Here is a 21,089-nt window from a genome sequence, read left to right on the forward strand (position 1 = left end):
GAAGCATTCCAGCGTCATTTTCTTGACGGCGATCGTCCGCTCTAGCTACCGCCCGTATCGTGGTCCCCATTGTATGATCTAGTTTAGCGCTTTTGCCAGTTTCCATCTTGACCTGGGTGTTTCGATCCCCGCGTCGTTTTCCGCCTTCGCCTACTCTAATTCTGACTGCGTAACGCCTGCATCGTCCCGTCATCAAAGATTGCATCTCATCCTACCGCTGTCTCGTCAAACACTGTCGTCGTCCTTTCCATCTTGCATTTAGTGCTCGTTTGACCCGGTCGGTTCTTCTGTAAATTTGCATCTCGTGACCTCTCTCAACAATGGCCGACAACGTTACCGCTTCCACCTCTTCGACCCTCCCTCCTCCCCCCCAAACCTCTGCTGCTGCTCCCAACCAGCAGTACGATGCGTCTCAGGGCAATGGTCAAGCTAATCCTTCCCACATGCCGCCGCCTCCCCGCCCGCCTGTGGTGATTCCTCAGAACACCAACCCCATCCCGACCGCCATTACCTCTCCCATGTCCGGAAACATGATGTCCCCGACCAGCGCCGGTGGTTTCGTACGCCGTGCTGCCCCTGAACCAAACAAGAGGGCTTTGTATGTCGGTGGCCTTGACCCTCGGGTGACTGAGGATATTCTGAAGCAAATTTTTGAGACGACTGGCCATGTCGTCAGTGTCAAGATCATTCCGGATAAGAACGTAAGCTTTTACTCTTGCTGCTGGAGCTGCTGCTGAGCACCTCATATCTTGCATGACTCCCCTCCTCATGCTAATTGTTACAGAAGTTCAACAGTAAGGGATACAACTACGGCTTTGTCGAGTTCGATGACCCGGGTGCCGCCGAGAGGGCCATGCAGACGCTCAACGGACGTCGCATCCACCAGTCGGTATGCAAGCCCACGTACATATGCATAATATCGGACTGCTTCTGACGATCTCTGCAGGAAATCCGTGTGAACTGGGCCTATCAGTCTAATAGCACAAACAAGGAGGATACCTCCAACCACTTCCACATTTTCGTCGGAGATCTGAGCAACGAAGTCAACGATGAAGTGCTTCTCCAGGCTTTCTCTGCCTTTGGCTCAGTATCCGAGGCTCGTGTTATGTGGGATATGAAGACTGGCCGGTCCCGTGGCTACGGTTTTGTTGCTTTCCGCGAGCGCTCTGACGCCGACAAGGCTCTGAGCTCTATGGACGGGGAATGGCTCGGCTCCCGCGCTATTCGTTGCAACTGGGCCAACCAGAAGGGTCAGCCTTCCATTTCCCAGCAGCAGGCCATGGCCGCCATGGGCATGACGCCGACCACGGCTTTCGGTCATCACCACTTCCCTACCCACGGCATCCAGAGCTACGACATGGTCGTCCAGCAAACCCCACAGTGGCAGACCACGTGCTATGTGGGTAACTTGACCCCTTACACCACGCAGACCGATCTCGTCCCACTCTTCCAGAACTTCGGCTATGTGATTGAGACTCGTCTGCAGGCCGACCGTGGATTCGCCTTTATCAAGATGGACACGCATGAGAATGCCGCCATGGCCATCTGCCAGCTGAACGGCTACAACGTCAATGGCCGTCCCCTCAAGTGCAGTGTATGTTTTGAGCATTCCCCTTGTTTCTAAAAGGGTTCCTTGCTAACCGTCACAGTGGGGCAAGGACCGTCCTCCTACCGGTCAGTTCGACAACTTCTCTGGTCAGCAGAGCAACTCGGGATTTAGTTCCACCCCAACCCCGTACTTCCCCCAGTACGGCGGTCCGGGCGCTCCCATGACCCCCCAAGGTAAACTCACGTCTTCCTCTCAAACTCCTTCGCCTTTTTACTAATGTGGTTAATGACAGGCCCTACTCCGACCCAAAGAGGATGGGACCAGTCCGGAATGGCAGGCCAAGGTTATGGCCAGGTCCCTGGTAATGCTGGCTATGGCCGTGGTCAAGCCACGCCTACCTCCGGCTGGAACCAGCCCAACAACGCCAACTTTGGAAATGGTTTCGGCGGCTACCAAGCGTAGCCGTTGATCTACCATCCTCGAGACTGCACGTCAGCCAGCACGGACATTGTGGTATCGCTGCTGGCAGCCGCAACAGCGACAAGCGGAAGTGTTCTTTTTTCTACCTTCCACCCCTTTTTTTAATCTTCTCACCCGCTGTTCTCTCTTCCTTTCCTTATTTTCACTTCCTTCTCTTTATGACAGCCCCGACTAAGTGGATTTCTAAGCGCATCTCCCATTCTCAAACTCTTCCTTTTGAAATGAAATTTGTGTGTTATCGTACACCCAATACCCCAAATCCGCTTTGTTGAGTCAAACTTTTCATATGCTCTTTTCTTTGAACGAATGTGCGTGACTTTGATCAAAGGCTAAGCTTCTTGGGCTTCCCGTTCAAGCGTTCTGCGGAATAAACCAAAAGTATTTTCTGTTATCATGCCATTCTCGAGCCCTGTCTTTGGTCTATTGTCCAAATTGTCGTCTCTCCCAGTTTGTATCGTATTTCGTTTAGTATGTATGAGTGGCTTGCCAAAGAGCTCTATATCTGTTTCTGCCTGCGCACAGGAGCCCTGATGCTCAAAGGCTGTGCGCGCTCTTTCTTTCATTCGAATGATCGAGAAGCCATGTTCCTTCCCGTTTCTTTGGCCAATTCTTGACAAATGAATATTGATCTCTTATCGATTAGTGTGTGATTTTGGCAGTTTTTCACGCTTTCCCCCCCCGTACCTGAGCCTCGTCTTTATGATACCAGATATCCTGAGCGTGATCTTTGAATCTCCTCGATCACACCCTGCTATTGGCGTTTCGGATATTATACCTATTTTGTTTTTGTGAAACCCAAGAGGCTCACTCTTGGATGCCCTATACCAGGATATTCGTGCATGGCCACTATGGAAGTAAAACAGAAAATCCTCCATCATTTCAGTAGAAGTAGCTAATGCTAAACGGGGATCAGTATGATGACACTTTCTTGTTTTGCTATCTGCCGTGCCCAAAGTCGAGACCCATCCATTTTCTATTAATACCAACACAGCCGCTCCGTGGCTGCGGATAAATTCTCTCTCCTTATAGAGTTGGGAGGTGGAGAATGGGACCGGGAATTTCTCGAGTGACCGCCTGGACCCTTTCTTGGCCGCGGATGCCCACCCACCACTTGCTTATCCTTTCCCCCCTTCACCTCGTCTCCGACCTGGCCGCTGCTCATGAGAACCCCCGACGACTTTTCTTAACCCCGGTTTTGGATGTGGGCGTGCTAACCGCCAGCTAGTCGCGCCCAGCTTGCGCCAATGGAAGATGCAAGCGACGGCAAAGGTGCGGCACTCTCGCTGGACAACAATGATCAGCTCTCGAGGCGGGTGCGCTCCGGGAGCGCAAGCAGCGGCCACAAGCGCAGCTCGTCCGGCTCATTACTTTCGCGCCTCTCCTTTCTGCGAATGATCCAAGCGACTCAGAACGCCCCGGAACGAAGCCATTCGGGCATCGAGCGAGACGACACCAGCGATTTCAGCTCCGGTTTGCGAGGTGGAAGGGCAATGTCGACTGCGATCCAACAACACCGAAGAACGCGCAGGAGAAGGGGCTCCCTACGAAAGACCGCCTTGTTGGGCACCCGATTCGAATATCGAGACAAGAAACTTCCTAGGCCATCGGTGGACGTGCTGCGTGGAGATGATATCAACCCCAACGGACAACCATCCCTACCAGGAGGATCATCATCGTCCCCTCTCCCTCCTTCCGATTCTCAATTACGCGCTTTCGCCGATCCAACCTCTCCCGATAACGATACCGTTCTCCAGCAAAGCAGTTCAGGTCATCGAACAGACCGTGGAGGAAATACTTCTACATGGACCCTTATGGACGCACCCCAGCGAACCCGAAATGCAGCCGCTCCCTCGCATCGCCAGCAAAACCAATCCAAAGAAAGCATTCTCGGCGACGAGATGACCACCGACGACGAAGACATCATACCCTTCCCTCACCCAAATACTTCAAATAGCGCTATCGCCGCTGCTGCTGCCGCGGCCGCGGCCGCTGCAACCACCACCACCGGCCTCCACCTCCCAACCGCTTCGTCCAGCTCCGACTCATACTATGCTTTACAAGCTGACTCGACGGCCTATCGACCACTTCACCGCGCCAAATCGCCCCTTGCAACCCACTCCGCCGATATTGTCAGCACCTCGGAGATGGTATGGGACTATTCAGAGACAGAATGGTGGGGGTGGATAATACTGATTGTGACGTGGCTGGTGTTTGTGGTTGGAATGGGAAGTTGCTTCGGTGTTTGGAGCTGGGCGTGGGACGTCGGAGAGACGCCATATGCTCCTCCAGAGCTGGAAGATGACCCCACGTTACCTATTGTAGGGTATTATCCTGCGTTGATTGTGTTGACGGCCGTTATGTCCTGGGTTTGGGTTGTTGTTGCCTGGGTGGGGATGAAGTATTTCAAGCATGCTAATATATCTGGGGAGGATATATGAAACTTTTCTTTCTTTTTGTGTTTTCAACGAATCTTCTTGCTTCGCATGGCCTCGGTGGTGGAGGGGATGCAGGTCGCATCTCTTCCTTTCTTTATTTCTTGTTTTACCCCCTTTTCCCATTTGAGTTTCATTCCTGTGTATATATGGTTTAGCGGGTCGGGATGGAGTTTGAGTCTCGATATCGACAATGTTTCATACTAGTTCACCGGTCAGGTTTGTAAGCAACCTTTCCGTACTAATAATAGTATTGCATACAGATGGAAGAATAAGCTGAATGAGTAGGATAGTAAATCAATTACAAAAGATATTCAACAATGTGGCCCGAAATAGAGAAACAACACCCAAATGCCAAACTCCAAGCCCGTAACTCCCCAAGTCTAACACTGTCGCACACGCTCAATTGACAAGAGTGGACCCGATCTATCAATGTGACAAAGCGCACTTGTTGGCGAGACCAATTTGCTGCGAATCTAGTGTGGAGCCATTGCCATGGATAGCTCCGGGGTTGGTATCGACAGCCCCTGCTTCACGGGGCTGCACGGTTGTCCCGGGGGCTGTGCTAACAAGACCCTTGGACACGGCGTAGCAAGATGAGCGGTCCTGGTTCGTATCCTCGACGTAAAACTCATCCATGATGGGATGTAGCAGGACGGTTTGCTTGTGGATGGTGACGATGGAGTTGGCAGGGACGGAGACCCAATTATCTAGAGCAAATCAGTTAGCAAAATATCCCCTTTTCCGTCGGAATGATTTAGATGAAGCCAAGCACTCACGTCTCTCAAAAGTAATCGGCTCACTAGCCACAAGTACAATATCAGCCCCCTTATCATGCCTCTCCATCTTAAAGTGCCCCTTATCCTTCCCCTCCACCCACTTCGTCCCGGACGAAAAGTACAAACTAGCCGGTTCATCCGTCTTGCTACTGATGTACCTCGTACAGATAACAGTCTGGCCATCCGTAACAGCAAAGTTCAACAAACTGCGCGTCTCCACATTCGACACATTATGTCTCTTGGGAATATCACGAATGAACTCATTGATTTTGGCAATCGTCTTCACCATCACCCGACGCAGCAGCGCCTGTCCGAACCCTCCTGGGCCGGGATCAGAGCTAGGATCCACACCCTCTTTCTCGAGAAGGTCAAGGAACAGCGCGAATGCCCACTCGCTATCTGTCCCGCCCTTGACGCCTAGGAACCATTTGTCCGCGAGCGAGTCGGCCAACGGCCGCTTGATGTACTGCCAGCCGCCGACGTTGCCGTTGTGCATCCACATCAGCGTGCTGTGCTGGAATGGGTGGCAGTTCGTGTCGGAGAGAGTGCCCTCTGTGGTTGCGCGCACGTGCGCGAAGATTAGATTAGAGCATGTCTTGGAGGCGAGCCGCTCAAGGTTCTCGCAGTTCCAGGCTGGGAGTGTCGATGTGAAGATGCATGGCTCCGGACCTAGTTTTGGGTCGGTGTAGAAGCCCACGCCGAAGCCGTCTCCGTTGACGGGGCGGCGGTTGTCCTGTATATGGGGGTTAATATTGGGCTCTGGTCTAGGATAGGGGGTAGCAGTGGATTCCTTTTACTTGGGCACTGCAGAGGAGATAGACTTACTAGTCTTAAACGGGAGTCGTAGGACTGAGTGAGAATGGAATGGCTTGGCTCCGTGACAAGCTTGCTGAGACGAATCTCATGCCTGCCTTTGTATACCTGGCGACAAGCGGTCAGTTCAGGCTGGGCTTGACTGTATGACGTGGATGGGGTCAGAACGGAGCTTACATACCAGGAGACGACACATATTCGGCGATTATACAGAGAGTATAGTTTGACAAGGAAATACAGTCTAAGTTTTCTCCCTGGGGACACCTTTTTCTTTAAGAGTGTCTGTAGACAGCAAAGCCCGATTCAGCTGGAGACGCTAAAACTAGTAGTAGTTGCTTCAGGGCGCAGCTCCAGTCTCCAGTCACAATTCGATCCGACAACGGCGCAGCTGAATGTTGTGTATGGATTGGGCAACACAAGAATCCAGCCCAATATATATATAACTGCTGTGTCCAAATAGCCTGCAGAACTCTAGACTCTCTCGAAAGAAGCAGATATTACTCAGACCTACGGAAAATAGTTGTTATCTGGATCTATCGAAATGGCGACATTCTCCACACGTGACTCACACCGGTCCCGATACGGCCAGCGAAGCGGCCATCGGGCGCAGGTCACGAGACCCGCGGCGGGAAAGCCGCGGATTATCGAATGACTGACTGCATTATTATTATTTTGTATCTCCGCCGCCTCCTTCTTGCTTTCCTTTCCCTCCCGCAAGCTAACTTACTACCTCACCATCCCGAAGGTACTAACTACCACCCGTGGCTTTTCGCCTCGGAAATGCCTAACTAGCCTTCTTCCGACTTTCTTCATGTGTATGTGATTTCAGGAACCATGAGCGGGAGAATCCTCTCCCATCGTCTTGTTCCGCTATTGCGGACCGGTCTTCTGGCCCGCCATGTTCATAATGCTGCCGCCAGGACCGGCGGTCTTCTTCGCTCCGATGGCAGCGCCGCTCTACGTGGCCGGGCCTGGCCAGTAGGTGCGAATGCGATTCACAATAACGTGCCTGCTGTGCGGGCAATCTCCTTTCACCGGATACTCCCTAAGCTCGCCATCAAGCTGGTACGGCTGCCGGCTATGCTTGGGGGTGCTACGGTAGCGGGGCTAGCTTATTTCCAGTACCAAGCTACACGTACGTGCTCGATTCTCTGTCTGTCTTTGCTAATAGATGATTAATGAATGTGTGCGTCGTTCAGAGGCAGGAAATTATGCTATCGATCTTTTCAAACGTGCGGGGGAAACAGCGGGAGATGCAGCTTCGAGCTTGTTCACGGAAATTCAGGGCATTGCCGAACAGACACAACGCGGATGGCAAAGAACGACTGATGCCGTGGAACTTCCGGAATGGTTGCAGAGTATTATAAGTCCCAACGAAGAACCTCAGTCCGATAATGGTGGCCCAGGAGGAAAACGCCCAAAGGAGAGTCGTCTCGGTGCGGCGGCAGCTGGTGCTACTACTGCCGGAGCTTTCGGTTACGATGAGTCTAATGAGGAGGACACTCGGTCGGAAAGAAAGATTGCGGAGGATGACCAGATGATGCTTCTTACACGGAAGATGATCGAGATCAGGAACATCCTGCAGACCGTCGGCCAGTCGAATACCCTGACGCTCCCGTCAATCGTGGTTATCGGGTCTCAGTCTTCGGGCAAGAGCTCCGTACTCGAGGCTATTGTTGGACATGAATTCCTTCCGAAAGGCACGAACATGGTTACCCGGCGGCCGATCGAGCTGACTCTGGTCAACACACCGAATGCGCAAGCTGAATATGGAGAGTTCCCGGCTCTTGGGTTAGGGAAGATCACCGACTTTTCTCAGATTCAACGGACTTTGACGGATTTGAACTTGGCCGTTCCGGAGAGGGACTGTGTTTCCGATGACCCTATTCAGCTCTCTATTTACTCTCCTCACGTTCCTGACCTCTCTCTCATCGACCTTCCGGGCTACATCCAAGTTGCTGGGCACGACCAACCCCCTGAGTTGAAACAGAAAATCTCCGATCTCTGCGACAAGTACATCCAAGCACCGAATGTCATTCTCGCCATTTCCGCCGCCGATGTCGATTTGGCCAACTCCACTGCTCTTAGAGCCAGCCGCAGGGTAGATCCCAGAGGTGAGAGGACGATTGGAGTTATAACGAAGATGGACCTTGTTGATCCCGAACGCGGCTACAACGTTCTCTCCGATAAGAAGTACCCTCTCCGCCTGGGCTACGTTGGTGTGGTTAGCCGTATTCCCCAAACAACAGCACTTTTCTCCAGAGGCAGCGGAAATATCACCGGAGCCATCATGAAGAATGAACACGCCTATTTCTCTGCTCACCCGTCGGAGTTTGGTTCACAGTCGGACGTTTCTGTCGGTGTTTCGACTTTGCGCACAAAGCTCATGCATGTTCTCGAGCAGACGATGGCATCAAGCCTAGCGGGTACTAGGGATGCAATCAGTCAGGAGCTTGAAGAGGCAACCTATGAGTTCAAGGTTCAATATAACGATCGTCCTCTGAGTGCAGAGTCTTATCTGGCGGAGAGCTTGGACAGCTTCAAGCACTCGTTCAAGGCATTTGCTGAAAGCTTCGGCCGCCCTCAGGTCCGCGAAATGCTCAAGAACGAGCTTGATCAGCGGGTAATGGACATTCTGGCACAAAGGTATTGGAACAAGCCGATAGACGATCTGTCTGCTCCGCTACCAGAACTGGATCCGCTCAGTGACCTTGCCAAAGCTGATCCGGAGTCACTGTACTGGCACCGCAAGCTCGATGCTTCGACATCTTCCCTGACGAAGTTGGGAATCGGTCGACTTGCCACTACAGTTGTTGCCAACGCGATTCAGACTCATGTCGATCGCTTGATCGCCAACTCTACCTTTGCCACGCATCCGTACGCTCAAAAGCAGATCGTCGATGCGTGCAATAGTATCTTGAACGATCGATTCTTCAGCACTAGCGATCAAGTTGAAAACTGCATCAAACCTTTTAAGTTTGAGATTGAGGTCGAGGACCCGGAATGGGCCAAGGGAAGGGAAAACGTCAGCAAAGTCCTCAAGGAGGAACTCAGAGCGTGCGAGACGGCCTTCAAGCGCCTCGAAGACTCCATCGGACGACGCAAACTGAAGGACGTCATGTCATTGGTCGACAAGGTGCGAAAGGGCGAGGTCTTCCTGGAAGGTGACGGCGCTGGCGGTGCTGGTGGATTCAGCTCCGCCTTGCTGGCCCGAGGTATGTCGATCTGTCCTACATATAATCAGGTATCACTTCTAACAAGACACAGGCCGCGAGAGCGTCTTCCTCCGTGACCGGGCTGACCTTATCAAAATGCGGCTCCTCGCCGTTCGCTCCAAGCAATGCTCCTCCAAAAAGAACAAATACTACTGTCCGGAGGTCTTCCTCGACGTTGTCGCCGACAAGCTCACCTCCACTGCCGTCCTCTTCCTCAACGTTGAACTCCTCTCCGAATTCTACTACAATTTCCCCCGCGAGCTCGACATGCGTCTAGGCCGTCACCTCTCCGACGCCGAAGTCGAGCGATTCGCCCGCGAAGACCCGCGCATCCGGAACCACCTGGACGTTATCAGAAAGAAGGAACTTCTTGAGTTAGCCCTCCAGAAGATCGAAAGTATCCGTCAACTCGACGGACGTGAAAGGAAGAACAGAAACTCAGATCGCCCTGTAGGTAACCGGGAACAGAGGAATCGTGGCTGGAACCTGTTCTGAAGGGGGTAAAAATAATCAATCATTCAACAATCTACTTATCGACCTAGCGGCCTACCTATTAATCGATTAGACTTTCCCTTCTTCCTTTTCTGTTGTCAACCTCACCTCCCATATTGTCTTCTCTGAAAGCTCGGCGATATCTCTCGGCTCTGCTTTATATTTATACCTCTTGACATGTTATATCACACAGCAAGCGTATACAGTATTTTCCTTCTCAATCACTGACACATTCTGTCTCACTTTCACCTGTATGTCATACATAACAGAACAAATTCTTGTTCATAGTTGAGTATTCCTGTATCATGATAGCAAGCAAAGGGTAGGATAGGCGTCAGCACGGTGGTCTCTTCAATTATAAAGACATTCGTTATCCACTCTAATCGTGTGATGAGGCCAACTAATACTTCGTACAATATTTAGATAATGAAAGGGGTAGAGAATGAATTTCTATAGCATAATACAGATAAGGCATTCATTATTTTTGAGCAGTAACCCGCCAAATAGCATACAAATACAAATATCAATACCAATACAGGACAGGAGAGTAGAATATACAACCAAACTGAGCAAACTCATTTTCGGTATGAAAGGGGAAATATATAAGAGAGAATAAAAGCACCAAGGCTATTAAAGGATGAATAGGAAGAAGCAGTAAGGAAAAGAAAAATATATTGAGAAAAAAGAAATGAAACGAAACAGCACACAAAGAAAAGAATTATGGCCAATTCTAGCATGTCTAAACAGTAACCCGAACCCGGTCTATCTATTTCGTACAGGGAAAAAGAAACAAAAAGACGAATAAAATGATGATCAAGTCGAAGTGATCTATGTGCGCTTTTTTATGGAGTTACCCATTATGGACGCTGCGATAGATCACAGCAGAGCGTCTTGGTGTAGTGTGTGCTCTCTTGATCGTCATTAATATGCTCCTGCGGAGCAATGTGTGACAGACAATGGGGGGGAAAGGTTCCCATTTAGGTCAAGGAAGAGGATGGTCATTTGAGTGGCGTCAAAGAAGGGGTGTGAGATAAGAATGACGGGAACGAGATGGAATTCAATAATAAAAGAGGGGTTATCGCTTCGAAATCATGGACGTAGCATGTCTGCTGATGGTGATACAGAGTTTCCAAAGGTTTTATTGAAGGATTTACTCCCGAGAGACGTCGCGGCCAAACAGCTTGGCCTTAATCCAGTCGACGGCGACCAGGACACGGTTGCGAGCTGTGATTGATGTCAGTTAGAATTCATATGAGTGCACATAAAGTTGAATCAGGGTTACTTACTGCTGAAGCACATGCTCAGGTAAGCACTGCGCCAGAAGAGGTAGGTCATGGTACCACCACTGGCGATGTTGCCGCTCAGCCAGCTGATGTCCGCAACAGCGCGCTCCTTTCCGATGTAAGCCATGCTACCCTGGTGAGAGTACTGGAAGGGACCAATCTGCTTGGTTCTCCGCAGCTGCTTCTGGCGTTCGCGGATCGCGTCAAAGACCTGGTCACGCTCCTCACCCTTAGCCTGGGCCTGGGCATCAGACAGCTGCTTCAGCTCCTGCTCGATAGCCTCGGTCTTGGCCATGGTGTTGAAAAGACGGGCAAGGAAAGCACCCTCCTGACTGGCAACCTGGGCGGTAGGGGCGTAGTTGGTAATAGCACAGTCACCAACGGCCCAGACGTTCTCAGCGCCGTTCACGACGAGGTACTCGTTCACAGCAAGACCACGACGCGAGTCCTTCTGGGCAGGGAGCTGGTTCATCAGATCGCGGACAACGGGGCGAACAGCGTTACCGGTAGCCCAGACCAGCAGACCGTAGGGAATACGCTCGATGGACTTGGATCCATCAGGGTTGGTGACCATGGCCTCGATGTACTTGTCGGTGACGTTCTTGACCATAGTCTTAGCGCGGATAGAGATCTTCTCCTCCTTGAAGGTCGATTCAGTGTAGTCGATAAGCTGCTTGGAGAACATGGGAAGGACGTTGGGCAGAGCTTCGACGAGGGTGACCTTGAAGTTCTCCTGGATTTCAGGAACCCACTTCTTCAAGTCATCCTCGAAGAAGTCCTGCAGCTCACCGGCGAACTCGACACCAGTCGGGCCACCACCAACCACAACCATGTGGAGAAGACGCTTGACTTCGTCTTCAGTCTGGTCCTTGAACATAGCAGTCTCAATGCAGTCCATGATGCGCTTGCGGATCTTCTGAGCATCGTCGACCTCCTTCAGGAAGCAGGAGTTCTCCCGGACACCGGGGATACCTAGTTATCGTTAGAGTGCGATCCGTGGCGGGTGTGAGCAATGAGTTACATACCGAAGGTTGCGTTTTCAGCACCGACACCGACGACGAGCATGTCGAAGGGCACCTCGGTGTGGGAGATGTCTCCCTTGATCTCAGAGTCATCGCTGATGTACACGACACGCTTCTCGTAATCAATCTTGGTGGCTTCGGCTTCGTAGAAGTTCACGTGGGCGGTCTTCTGACGGAGGATGTTACGGATCGGCTCCATGATGGAGCGGTGCTCAATCAGACCAGTCGTGCAGGAGGGGAGGAGAGGAGTGAAAAGGAAGTAGTTGCGGGGAGAGATGACGACAACATTGTAGTTCTCAGTGTCGAGCTTCTTCAGAAGGGAGACAGTACCCCATCCGGTACCTGATTGGGGAATAACTCGTAAGTTGTTGTTCGGCCGCGATTGTGTCACCATAAGCGACACAGGGTGTAAGAAACCTACCCAGGATAACAAGGGTCTTCTTCGTCGGATCAGGCTTGATCTGCTCGGCGGGGTGGCGCAATTCATAGACACTGTAGGCCAGAGCACCGGCCGCACCGATAGTGGAGAGCCAGGTCAGACGCCAGGTCCAGCGCAAGAACCTGAAGCGCTTCTTGGGCTTGGGGGTCGGGGCAGCGGGCGCAGCATCGGCGTAGGAGCGACGAGCAGAGCGCTGGAATTGCTGCTGTCTCAAGGGACGTGCGGAACGAAGAATCTGGGGTCGCGTCGAGAGCGACCTGCGCGACAGCGACGACAACTGCATAGCGGCGGAGGGAGAGGCCATCTTGGAGCGGATCGCCAGCGTACTTCCAACCATTGTCGGGCGGTAGTCGCACCTGAGCCAAAAGGCGAAGGGTTAGGGGGAAGGAGGGGAGAGTGGAGAGTGGGTGGGAAAGAGAAGAGTAAGAGGAAAAGAAGTGATTCAGAGAAATTGAACGCCCAAGTCTGGATAAAGGGTTCGCCCACTGGAAAAATCACCGGCGTTAAGCAAAGCACAGGAAAAAATGACTGTGTCAATTAGCTGTTTTGGGCGAATCGGTGTGCTCTGGCTGGGGATCGCAGGGCGGCTAATTTTCTCCTTCTGGCACCAGACGCGACTGGCTCGACCGTAAGCCAAGTGGGTGCTCGGTCAGCCGGGTTCCAGTGGAAAGCAAGAAAAAAAACTAGTTCAAAGAGTTTTTCATTCCTGCTTGGGTATAGAGACTATTTGCCCATTTATTTCACATGTGGCGGGTTGGAGATGAAGAAAAAAAAAATTGGAGAGAGGAGGAAGAATAGTTGCGTGAGGGGAAAAGATTACTTAGTGGGGAGAAATTAGGCGTGAGGGGAAAACACACTTCCCTTCCTGAGGCATAATCATTCTTGAGGCTTTTATTTTAAATATTTACCCTAAGCAGCTGGTAATGTCTAGACATCACTCATCGATTATGAATGACGATTGTATACTGGATTTTAAAAATGTTTCCGTCATTGTCTCTCTGCTCGGGATTAGATGGATCACTCCTTCTTCTTCCCGATGGAATGATAGGCAAGATAGAATATTGAATGATCCACTGATTTATTCCCGAACTATTCTCTGTCTATCCCTAATAATTATTTATTCTCCTGCAGCTCCTCCATGCATTCCCGCCCGCTCTTTCCTGATTCTGTCGCTTTTCGTGCTTTCCTTTTTCGGTCTGGACCATTGTCGCGCTGACTCATCCGTCACCCGTCTAGCTGGAACACACGGTCCTTCCCGAGATCCTCCCCGGCTTCTCCCGCATCTAGAACGACTAGAGAATCCCCAGTGTCGTTGACATCCACTTCTGTCACTCCACCACTGGCCTCTAAGCTCCTAACCAAAAGAACGAGGAGAATCCGGGGATTCTGATGCTCCACTTTTCCTCAATCGCCCGTTTTCCTCCATTCGAATCCATTCCCAAGTCCGTTAATTCCCGTGGTTGCGGTCGATCATACACACCTGGGCTGATTGTGGTGCTGCTTAGATGCTATCAGGCCAGATTGCTATGGCCTCGTTGTACTGTCTTTGACCCACATACCCACAAGAGCGGTTGCCTCGATCAGGTCGATTCTCGTTGCCGAATTTGCAATAGCCTGCCCTCCCAAGCCAATGCTGCCCATCTTTTCAACTCTGCGTGCAATATCGAACGTCGCGGCTTCTATGCCTTATGCTCCCATCGGCCGCTTGCACGATATTCGAAAACGACCAATAAGGACTTATGTGGGGTTCCTGGAATCCGCGTTGAACTCAGGCCCAGCTAGCAGGAAATATGTGGTGCCCACATGCGTCAAGAGGGTACGCCTATAGGAAGATAAACACCTCGATCATAAGGGAGACGGACTGTCATGTTCTCTGGAAGCTTCCCCTACAATACAGACTACCCGAATGCTTGTTGGCCGGAGACACTCGCTCATGAGGTGCTCCCAGTTGAACCACAGGCTGCTGTTCGATTTACGGTTAAAAACTGGCCCAGTCTCAAGCTAACAGTTTGGTAAACAGATAAAGTATTCCCGTTCAGTAAGGGACACACCAATGGAAGAAGCGGCCAGTCCCTTGGCGATCCTCGAAGTAACGACTACCTCAATGCAATGTCACACCAACGATCGTCCAGTGGCGACGACTCTTACGGTCCTGGGTTGCATACAAAGAACGCATAAACAAGGCACGGTATTGTATTGTTATGCACAAACGAATCCAAGGCGAACGGTCATCGCACACAACATATACCGGGCATACTATCGCTCGAAACTGCTCTGGTGTGCTTGATGTTCGGCACTCCATACCGCAACTCCGAGCATGTAGTACAATTGTCTCACGTACAACATATCTGACTTGTCAGTCGGCGATCCAACTAGGAGCATCTGCAGTTGTATCTGTACAACCACAAGCCACCTCGGCGGTTATTGGGTACCCATCTTTAGGTCTTGTCCGGACACAATGCCGAACCCTATCCCTGCTGTTTGTCCGATTCCAGTGGCTTACATGCATATGTTGGTAGGTCATAGAGGGGAGCTGATGCGAGAAGGTTGTATAATGCAAGGAGCAAGCATGAAGCGCTATGCAGACTGTATAATTGCGTATATGGTTCGACTTTCGTGGAAACTTTGGTTCGGTCTAGTACCTTCCAGCAGCAACTAATCTGCATACAGTAACAATAGCGACCTGTATGGTTGTAAACCACCTTTTATTGCAGAAGTATATATGGAACGCATATATGGGCATCTCCTTGAATTTGTGATGCACTGAGTGACCGACAGCAATCATTCCATACCATGATACGCGGGTCTATCCAGGAGACACTCTCATTCCGGGTGGCTCATATCCTTCTCAGCTCCGACAACTCACAACTCATTCTTACTACTAAATATATGAATACAAAAGGATTTATTCTATAACCATCACCTATACAGTACTCAATATAACAATAAACTTAATCCGGTTAGGAATAGGAAGAGGGTTTATATCTTTTGAAAATTACTATCATTCCACTTTCGAATAATAGATATTGTCTATCATGGGACCAATACATGTTAATGTCTTTCTACCTACCATTTCATATTCTCAAAATATCAATTGGTTTCCCTATGAGCATGATACATCAAATGAGACCTCCATCTCTTCATTTCCTGAGGCTTTTCTCCTCCACCATGGATTTGTAACAAATATATATCTAGATATCTTGTTAGTCATGTCTAGTTGCCTCATCAAACCATCAAACAGTAAGAGAAACTAGAATGTGGTTCCTTTGGAGTAAATTTTCTACTAGAATCGTCAGTTGACTCCACTAATATCAGGGGCTACTGAAGTATATATATATATATATTTCTACGTATCATTGATGATCATACCAGCCGTCGAATATTGACTAGCTGATCTTTCGACACAGACACGCCGTATATCGTGTAGACATACGCTGATATGCCAGGACAGACTACCGCCCTGATGAAGCCTCACGGTATGGATAGAAAGTCGGGAACACTTGATAATGCGTTAATATGTTTTTGGTAATCGGGAGCCCAGCATGTCTGAACTTCGAGGAATGATACTTAGTTAATGAATGAGTAGTCATGAATATCTTACTTATTTCTCACAATATATGGTACTATCGAGGTATCTGTGTATATTCAGATAGCATCATCATGCTAGTATATATAGTAGGAAGATCATTATATCAAACTTAGGAGATTAGCTAATTCGAATCAGATGATATTTTCCTTTAGCAATTTCCCTGTGTCCCTATATGGATGTAAGATCAACACTCCTACTGAGTCCTAAAAATCGATGATAGTACTGAATATTGATAAAACCTGTTGTAATTATAGCGAGCGACTCGGGTTGATGAGTGGGCTCTTCGATACAATATATATAAACACTAAAGTCAGATCAACCTATAAATACGTGAATTAAACCTATAACTGTTGTATACTCAGCTCCTGTGCAGGAGCACAATGAATACCATCTGTGCATATAGGCATACTAGTACCACCAAGTACATCTATCTAGTTGATCAGATATGGGGATAAATAGACACATACCAGTAAACAGAATGTAACTGATAGCTGGGTTTCCACACACTCAGTAAGTAGTTACCGTTCCGCTGCTGTTGCAATGTGATGCCATACAAATATATAGAGTTGAGGGTGCACGCATGAGTGATAGTAGATACTAGGATATCTTACCTCAACCTTCACCTACTATTTCCCCTACTATATTACTACACAAGTTCATGTCCACTGTGTTTGAAAAAAAAGTCACACTACAAACAGTCATAACAGTCATAGTATCAAATTAAAGCTGCCCAACCCAACTTTGTCCAGCCCAGCTCAGCACAAACCAGGTAAGCTACGCATCAACCACCATTAACACAGACTGTCCGTCTATGATATATATAATGATAATAGTAAGTTCAGAAGTATTAAATTAATAAGAAAACAAGTTTATAAGTAGACACTCACCTACTGCCTATTCATCCATTTTACTACATGGTATGCTGCAGCCAATAACCAGATGCAACTCATCATCATCCAGCGACAACGAACAAAGAATGTATGCCTTACCAAAGCTGATCAAAGCTACATGCTTACTTTATCTACTAGCTTAGCTTACCTAGCTAGCTAGCCAGCTACCTGGCATCCATACATAGCCTTACTTTGTATACAGTATTACCGGCTGACACTGCCATCGAATCATATCCATTAGTCAATAGTCCTATGTAACTCAGGCATCACCGCTCAACCCATTCCAACATCATTAAATGAGAATGAGCAGTAGGCAATGAGAATAAAGAAGTAGTGATGATGATGATGATACCATGTAAGATAGACATAACCAACTGCCAGACATACATTATCCGTAACTACTCAAGGCAGATATCAACATACCCACCCACAAGGAGAAGTGAGGTAACGAGTCAGTAAGCACATGTATGTTACTCTTGTTATGAACGCTGTGGTCTACTGTTGGTCCTGTGAGGCTAGTCTGTCAGGCAGCTGTTTCTTAAGTTTCTGGCATTTGCTTTTCGTCGTTGGTTGTTTGCTTTTTTCTGCTTTCTGATACTTATCTATCACGAGGTAGTACTCATCTCTCGAGTTGGCTCTTAGCGTTGAGAAAGTTTCATGTACCTATGTACATATGTTAGTATGGAAATGCCGTGTTGAACTTGGTTAAGACTGTCTAAAAGGGTCGTGAGGTCTCACAGACCTGTCTGTGTAAGTAAGTATATGCAAACCTGAAAGTGAGTGAATGTGTATAATCCAGACTTCCTAGGTTTAGGGTAAATTGACACCCATCGATATCATTATCGAGACCAAGTTAGTCGATGAACAAGTCAACCGACTAACTCTCTGCCCTGTCCTGTTCTACAGGCTTGAACTAACTAACTTATTAACTAGGTCGGACTGATAATAATAGATACAAAGCATACGCATAAGTAATTTGAGCACATGGTCTAGAATTGAACAAGCGTGGAAAGAAAGACCAAGGCACTGACTGGTGTAAACGTTCAACAGCCAGCGTGTCCAGGACTAACTACTTTTTGACTCCAAGCCAGACAAGCAGCCAGCTGATAGTTAACAACCGGCTGAGCCCAATTCATCTAAGTTGCAGGAATGGGGGAAAAGGTGCCCACAGACGCGGTCAGCATCTCAGAAAGCGACGATCGCAGCATCTAATGCACTAGCGAAAGGTGTGATCAATTTAGGTCATTTACTTGAGGGATGGTGGTTGGTAACTAATTGAATTAATGATTCCGTATGATATAAACGTTCGCATGGGGGTCATGGATGGATGCGATGGGTATTTCCGGGTTGGGTTAAGAACACAACCCCTCCCTTGAGTATGTAGAGTAGCCGCAGCAGTCGCGGTGGTATTGACATTGAGTGTGGGTAGAGAAGAGGAGGGGAGGGGGTGGGAAGAATCAAGATCATACTGAGACCGGTATATAGTTCCTTCTATTAGTTGGCAGGGGTGAGAGATCGGAATACGTACTATCTATCCTGTTCCATGAACCAGGGGCAAGAATTTTGGTACTTTTACTACGCTACCAAGTTGGTAAAAGTTGTCGGTGGCTCAGTGTCCCTCCCGGCTTGTTTTCTTCTTGCGTGGAGCGGAGACTGCTGCCACGGAGAGTAAAAAGAGTGAATGATTTCGCAGAAGTAACTCTACTTAGATAGAAGTAACGAAGGACGGACGTTGGTGAACGGTATGCTGTGCTAGGGATGTGTGGTTCCAGGGTGGATGAAGGTCTGATGGTGAGACGAGTTTCGTAAGGGAGGATTGACTCCAACAGAAAAGATCGATACATCATTTCCTTAATTTTAGGAGATGTTCGTTCAGCTGGCGTAGTGTAAGTTGGGGGGAAAGAAGGGTGTGTCTCCATGGAGGGTTTCTCAGGTGGTACTGTAGCATACGGTATAGATACTCTTCCCAAGGCAAGGCCGTAAAGTAAGACCCGACAGAAACGAGGCTTGCCACTTAAAGTAGCACGATTATTGGTGAACAAAATTCTACGACCTCGATTTAGTCCGGCGGGGAAGGTTTCAGGCCGTACATACGTAGTCCCCAACTTCCGATACTTCCCCATAATGGTATCCGATCCAGACAATCTTCTGTGAAGCATAGGAGCGAGGCAAGAGTGCGAACAAAACCCGAATGAGGAACCTTGACGGGGCGATGAACCCTAGCTGAGTTCAGGCTCCAGTGGCTACGACGGATGCATCTGGTGCACATGCCGCCAAAGCCTCCGTAAATAATGTTGACTTCGTGATCGTGATGGATCTCGAGAAAAAGACGGCCTCCACCGCGAGAGGCAAACGGTGATATCAAGGTTCTGCTGAGCTAGCCATCTGTCGAATGGTCATCGCTGAGCTTATTGCTAATCATCAACTACGGTCGCGTAGCGGCAAGTCGACCAGCAGACGATAAGCCGCGTGCTTCCTGAGCAGCCTCGGCTTGACCAATCCAGTATGCCGCCTCCCCAATCTTTGAGGAGCTCTACTTGGTAGTATGCTCATCATCATCATCGTCACCTTCATCACGATTACGAAATCCGGGTTTCTGAAGGAATAAGGGTTGTTTTGCAGGCGGCTTGGAAATCAGACCACTGGATGCGTTCCCCTGGTTCCTCAAAAGTTGCAATCTACGATGTAGTCTATGCCTCGCATCGAAAGTCAGACTGACGATGGCGGCATTCGAACCTTCACGTTGACTTTGGGCCGTGATCGATGGTGGCTCAACATGAGCAAGGATTGTTGGTCTCGTCTCATACTGAACCGGAGCAACCGCTGCCTGTCCAACGGCGCCTTCAAGGGAGAACGAAGGGATATCGAGTCTCGACTACGACGAGGTCCTTGGTTTTGAAGAGCACGTAGCAGTCATGCCTGTCGGTCGCCAGCAGTAAGCTTGCACACATGCCTGGCTTAGACGAAAGCTTAAGCTGCAGTATCAGCTCGCACGGTGGTTGCGATGTATCATGCTTATCCTCCCCATGAGGATTGTTTGTTTACCCTCCACAATGTTAGCTGTTTAGAAAATATCGAGCCGCAAGGATGAGTAGATGCAAGGAGCCTGGAAGGGCAGCAAGGTGGGAAGGGACGGGCCCGAAAAATCTGAATTATGGACTTGTCCTTGCGTACGCCCATTTTATCCTGACACAGTCCGGTGATGCGATCACTCGTGGACACATTGAAGGTGCAAGGTGATGAAAACTGGGGATGGGAATGACAACCCACGGGCTAGAGCGGCACCATCCAGGCAACTTGCGTGATAAGAAAATCTCCGAGGAGTTTCGTTATCCGACCAGTCTACCTAGTGATAGGCCAGGCCAGTTCATGCAATATACTAGGTCGATTCGAGTCATGAAGGAAGACTGGATTAGTCCCGACCACAGGCGCGGCATAGTTATCTAACCATCCTTATTAATGAGGGCGAGATGCTGGGTAATCCGGGATGTTTCCTGCAATCAATTTGCAAGTCGGGGCCGCGCGGTACAAGGACGAGTAACCATTATTACTGTCGACCCCATTAATAATGTTCGACAGTGTCGATCTGTTTCTTTTCGTAGGCATCCTAGTACTATCTTTCGACTTTCCGACAACACACCGCGAGATGCTAATCAAGGCTCATCTTCGCCCAATGATTGTGTGGCCGAGGAGGGGATCCCGGAAAGTTAAGAGACCCCCTATACACAACGAAGACTCACCACCGGTGGGTTAATGAGGATCACGAACAATGAACCTCGGATGAACAGGGTAAATGTACATCGATGCATTCTTGCTGGTGTTGTACTAGCTAGGCTGCACTCTGTGTAATTAAGTATGACCACTTGGAGCCGTCATCATCCTCGTCATTGATGACCAGATACCTTCTCGATCAGGAAGGCCGATGGGTTTCCAAGGCGGTTCAGGATCGAAGGAATTTGGTTGCGGCCTCTGCACGAATGAACGTGCATAGTCTGTCGGGAAACGGAACCACCGTCCAGGGTACCACAGGAATGACTAGAATAGTTCAAGAGGGAGAGACTGAGAGAGGGGGGAGAGAATTAAAAAAGGAGGATTACTTCAATCAT

At 49.4% G+C, this 21,089-nt stretch overlaps 4 protein-coding genes across 4 annotated transcripts; 2 read left to right on the plus strand and 2 right to left on the minus strand.

Moving 5' to 3' along the window:
- Positions 1 to 320: 320 nt before the first annotated feature.
- On the plus strand, positions 321 to 4,467 carry AKAW2_30616S (uncharacterized protein; the record flags this gene model as incomplete). Its single annotated transcript, XM_041687150.1, has 6 exons — positions 321 to 701; positions 785 to 889; positions 947 to 1,594; positions 1,650 to 1,782; positions 1,842 to 2,007; positions 3,255 to 4,467. The coding sequence occupies 6 exons, from the start codon at positions 321 to 323 to the stop codon at positions 4,465 to 4,467; spliced, it is 2,646 nt and encodes an 881-aa protein (XP_041541063.1).
- A 423-nt stretch (positions 4,468 to 4,890) lies between these two features.
- On the minus strand, positions 4,891 to 6,249 carry AKAW2_30617A (glutamine amidotransferase subunit DUG3; the record flags this gene model as incomplete). Its single annotated transcript, XM_041687151.1, has 4 exons — positions 4,891 to 5,171; positions 5,241 to 5,973; positions 6,066 to 6,161; positions 6,235 to 6,249. 4 exons carry the CDS (start codon positions 6,247 to 6,249, stop codon positions 4,891 to 4,893), a joined length of 1,125 nt encoding a protein of 374 aa, XP_041541064.1.
- Positions 6,250 to 6,887: 638 nt separating this feature from the next.
- Positions 6,888 to 9,763, plus strand: MGM1 (dynamin-related GTPase MGM1; the record flags this gene model as incomplete). Its single annotated transcript, XM_041687152.1, has 3 exons — positions 6,888 to 7,188; positions 7,253 to 9,268; positions 9,321 to 9,763. The coding sequence occupies 3 exons, from the start codon at positions 6,888 to 6,890 to the stop codon at positions 9,761 to 9,763; spliced, it is 2,760 nt and encodes a 919-aa protein (XP_041541065.1).
- Positions 9,764 to 10,910: 1,147 nt separating this feature from the next.
- On the minus strand, positions 10,911 to 12,841 carry NDE1_1 (alternative NADH-dehydrogenase; the record flags this gene model as incomplete). The annotated part of the gene is made up of 4 exons (XM_041687153.1): positions 10,911 to 10,984; positions 11,047 to 12,015; positions 12,069 to 12,407; positions 12,487 to 12,841. 4 exons carry the CDS (start codon positions 12,839 to 12,841, stop codon positions 10,911 to 10,913), a joined length of 1,737 nt encoding a protein of 578 aa, XP_041541066.1.
- Positions 12,842 to 21,089: the final 8,248 nt, after the last annotated feature.

This window comes from Aspergillus luchuensis, chromosome 3 (genome assembly GCF_016861625.1).
Source record: "Aspergillus luchuensis IFO 4308 DNA, chromosome 3, nearly complete sequence".
In the NCBI taxonomy this organism is placed as follows: Eukaryota; Fungi; Ascomycota; class Eurotiomycetes; order Eurotiales; family Aspergillaceae; genus Aspergillus; species Aspergillus luchuensis.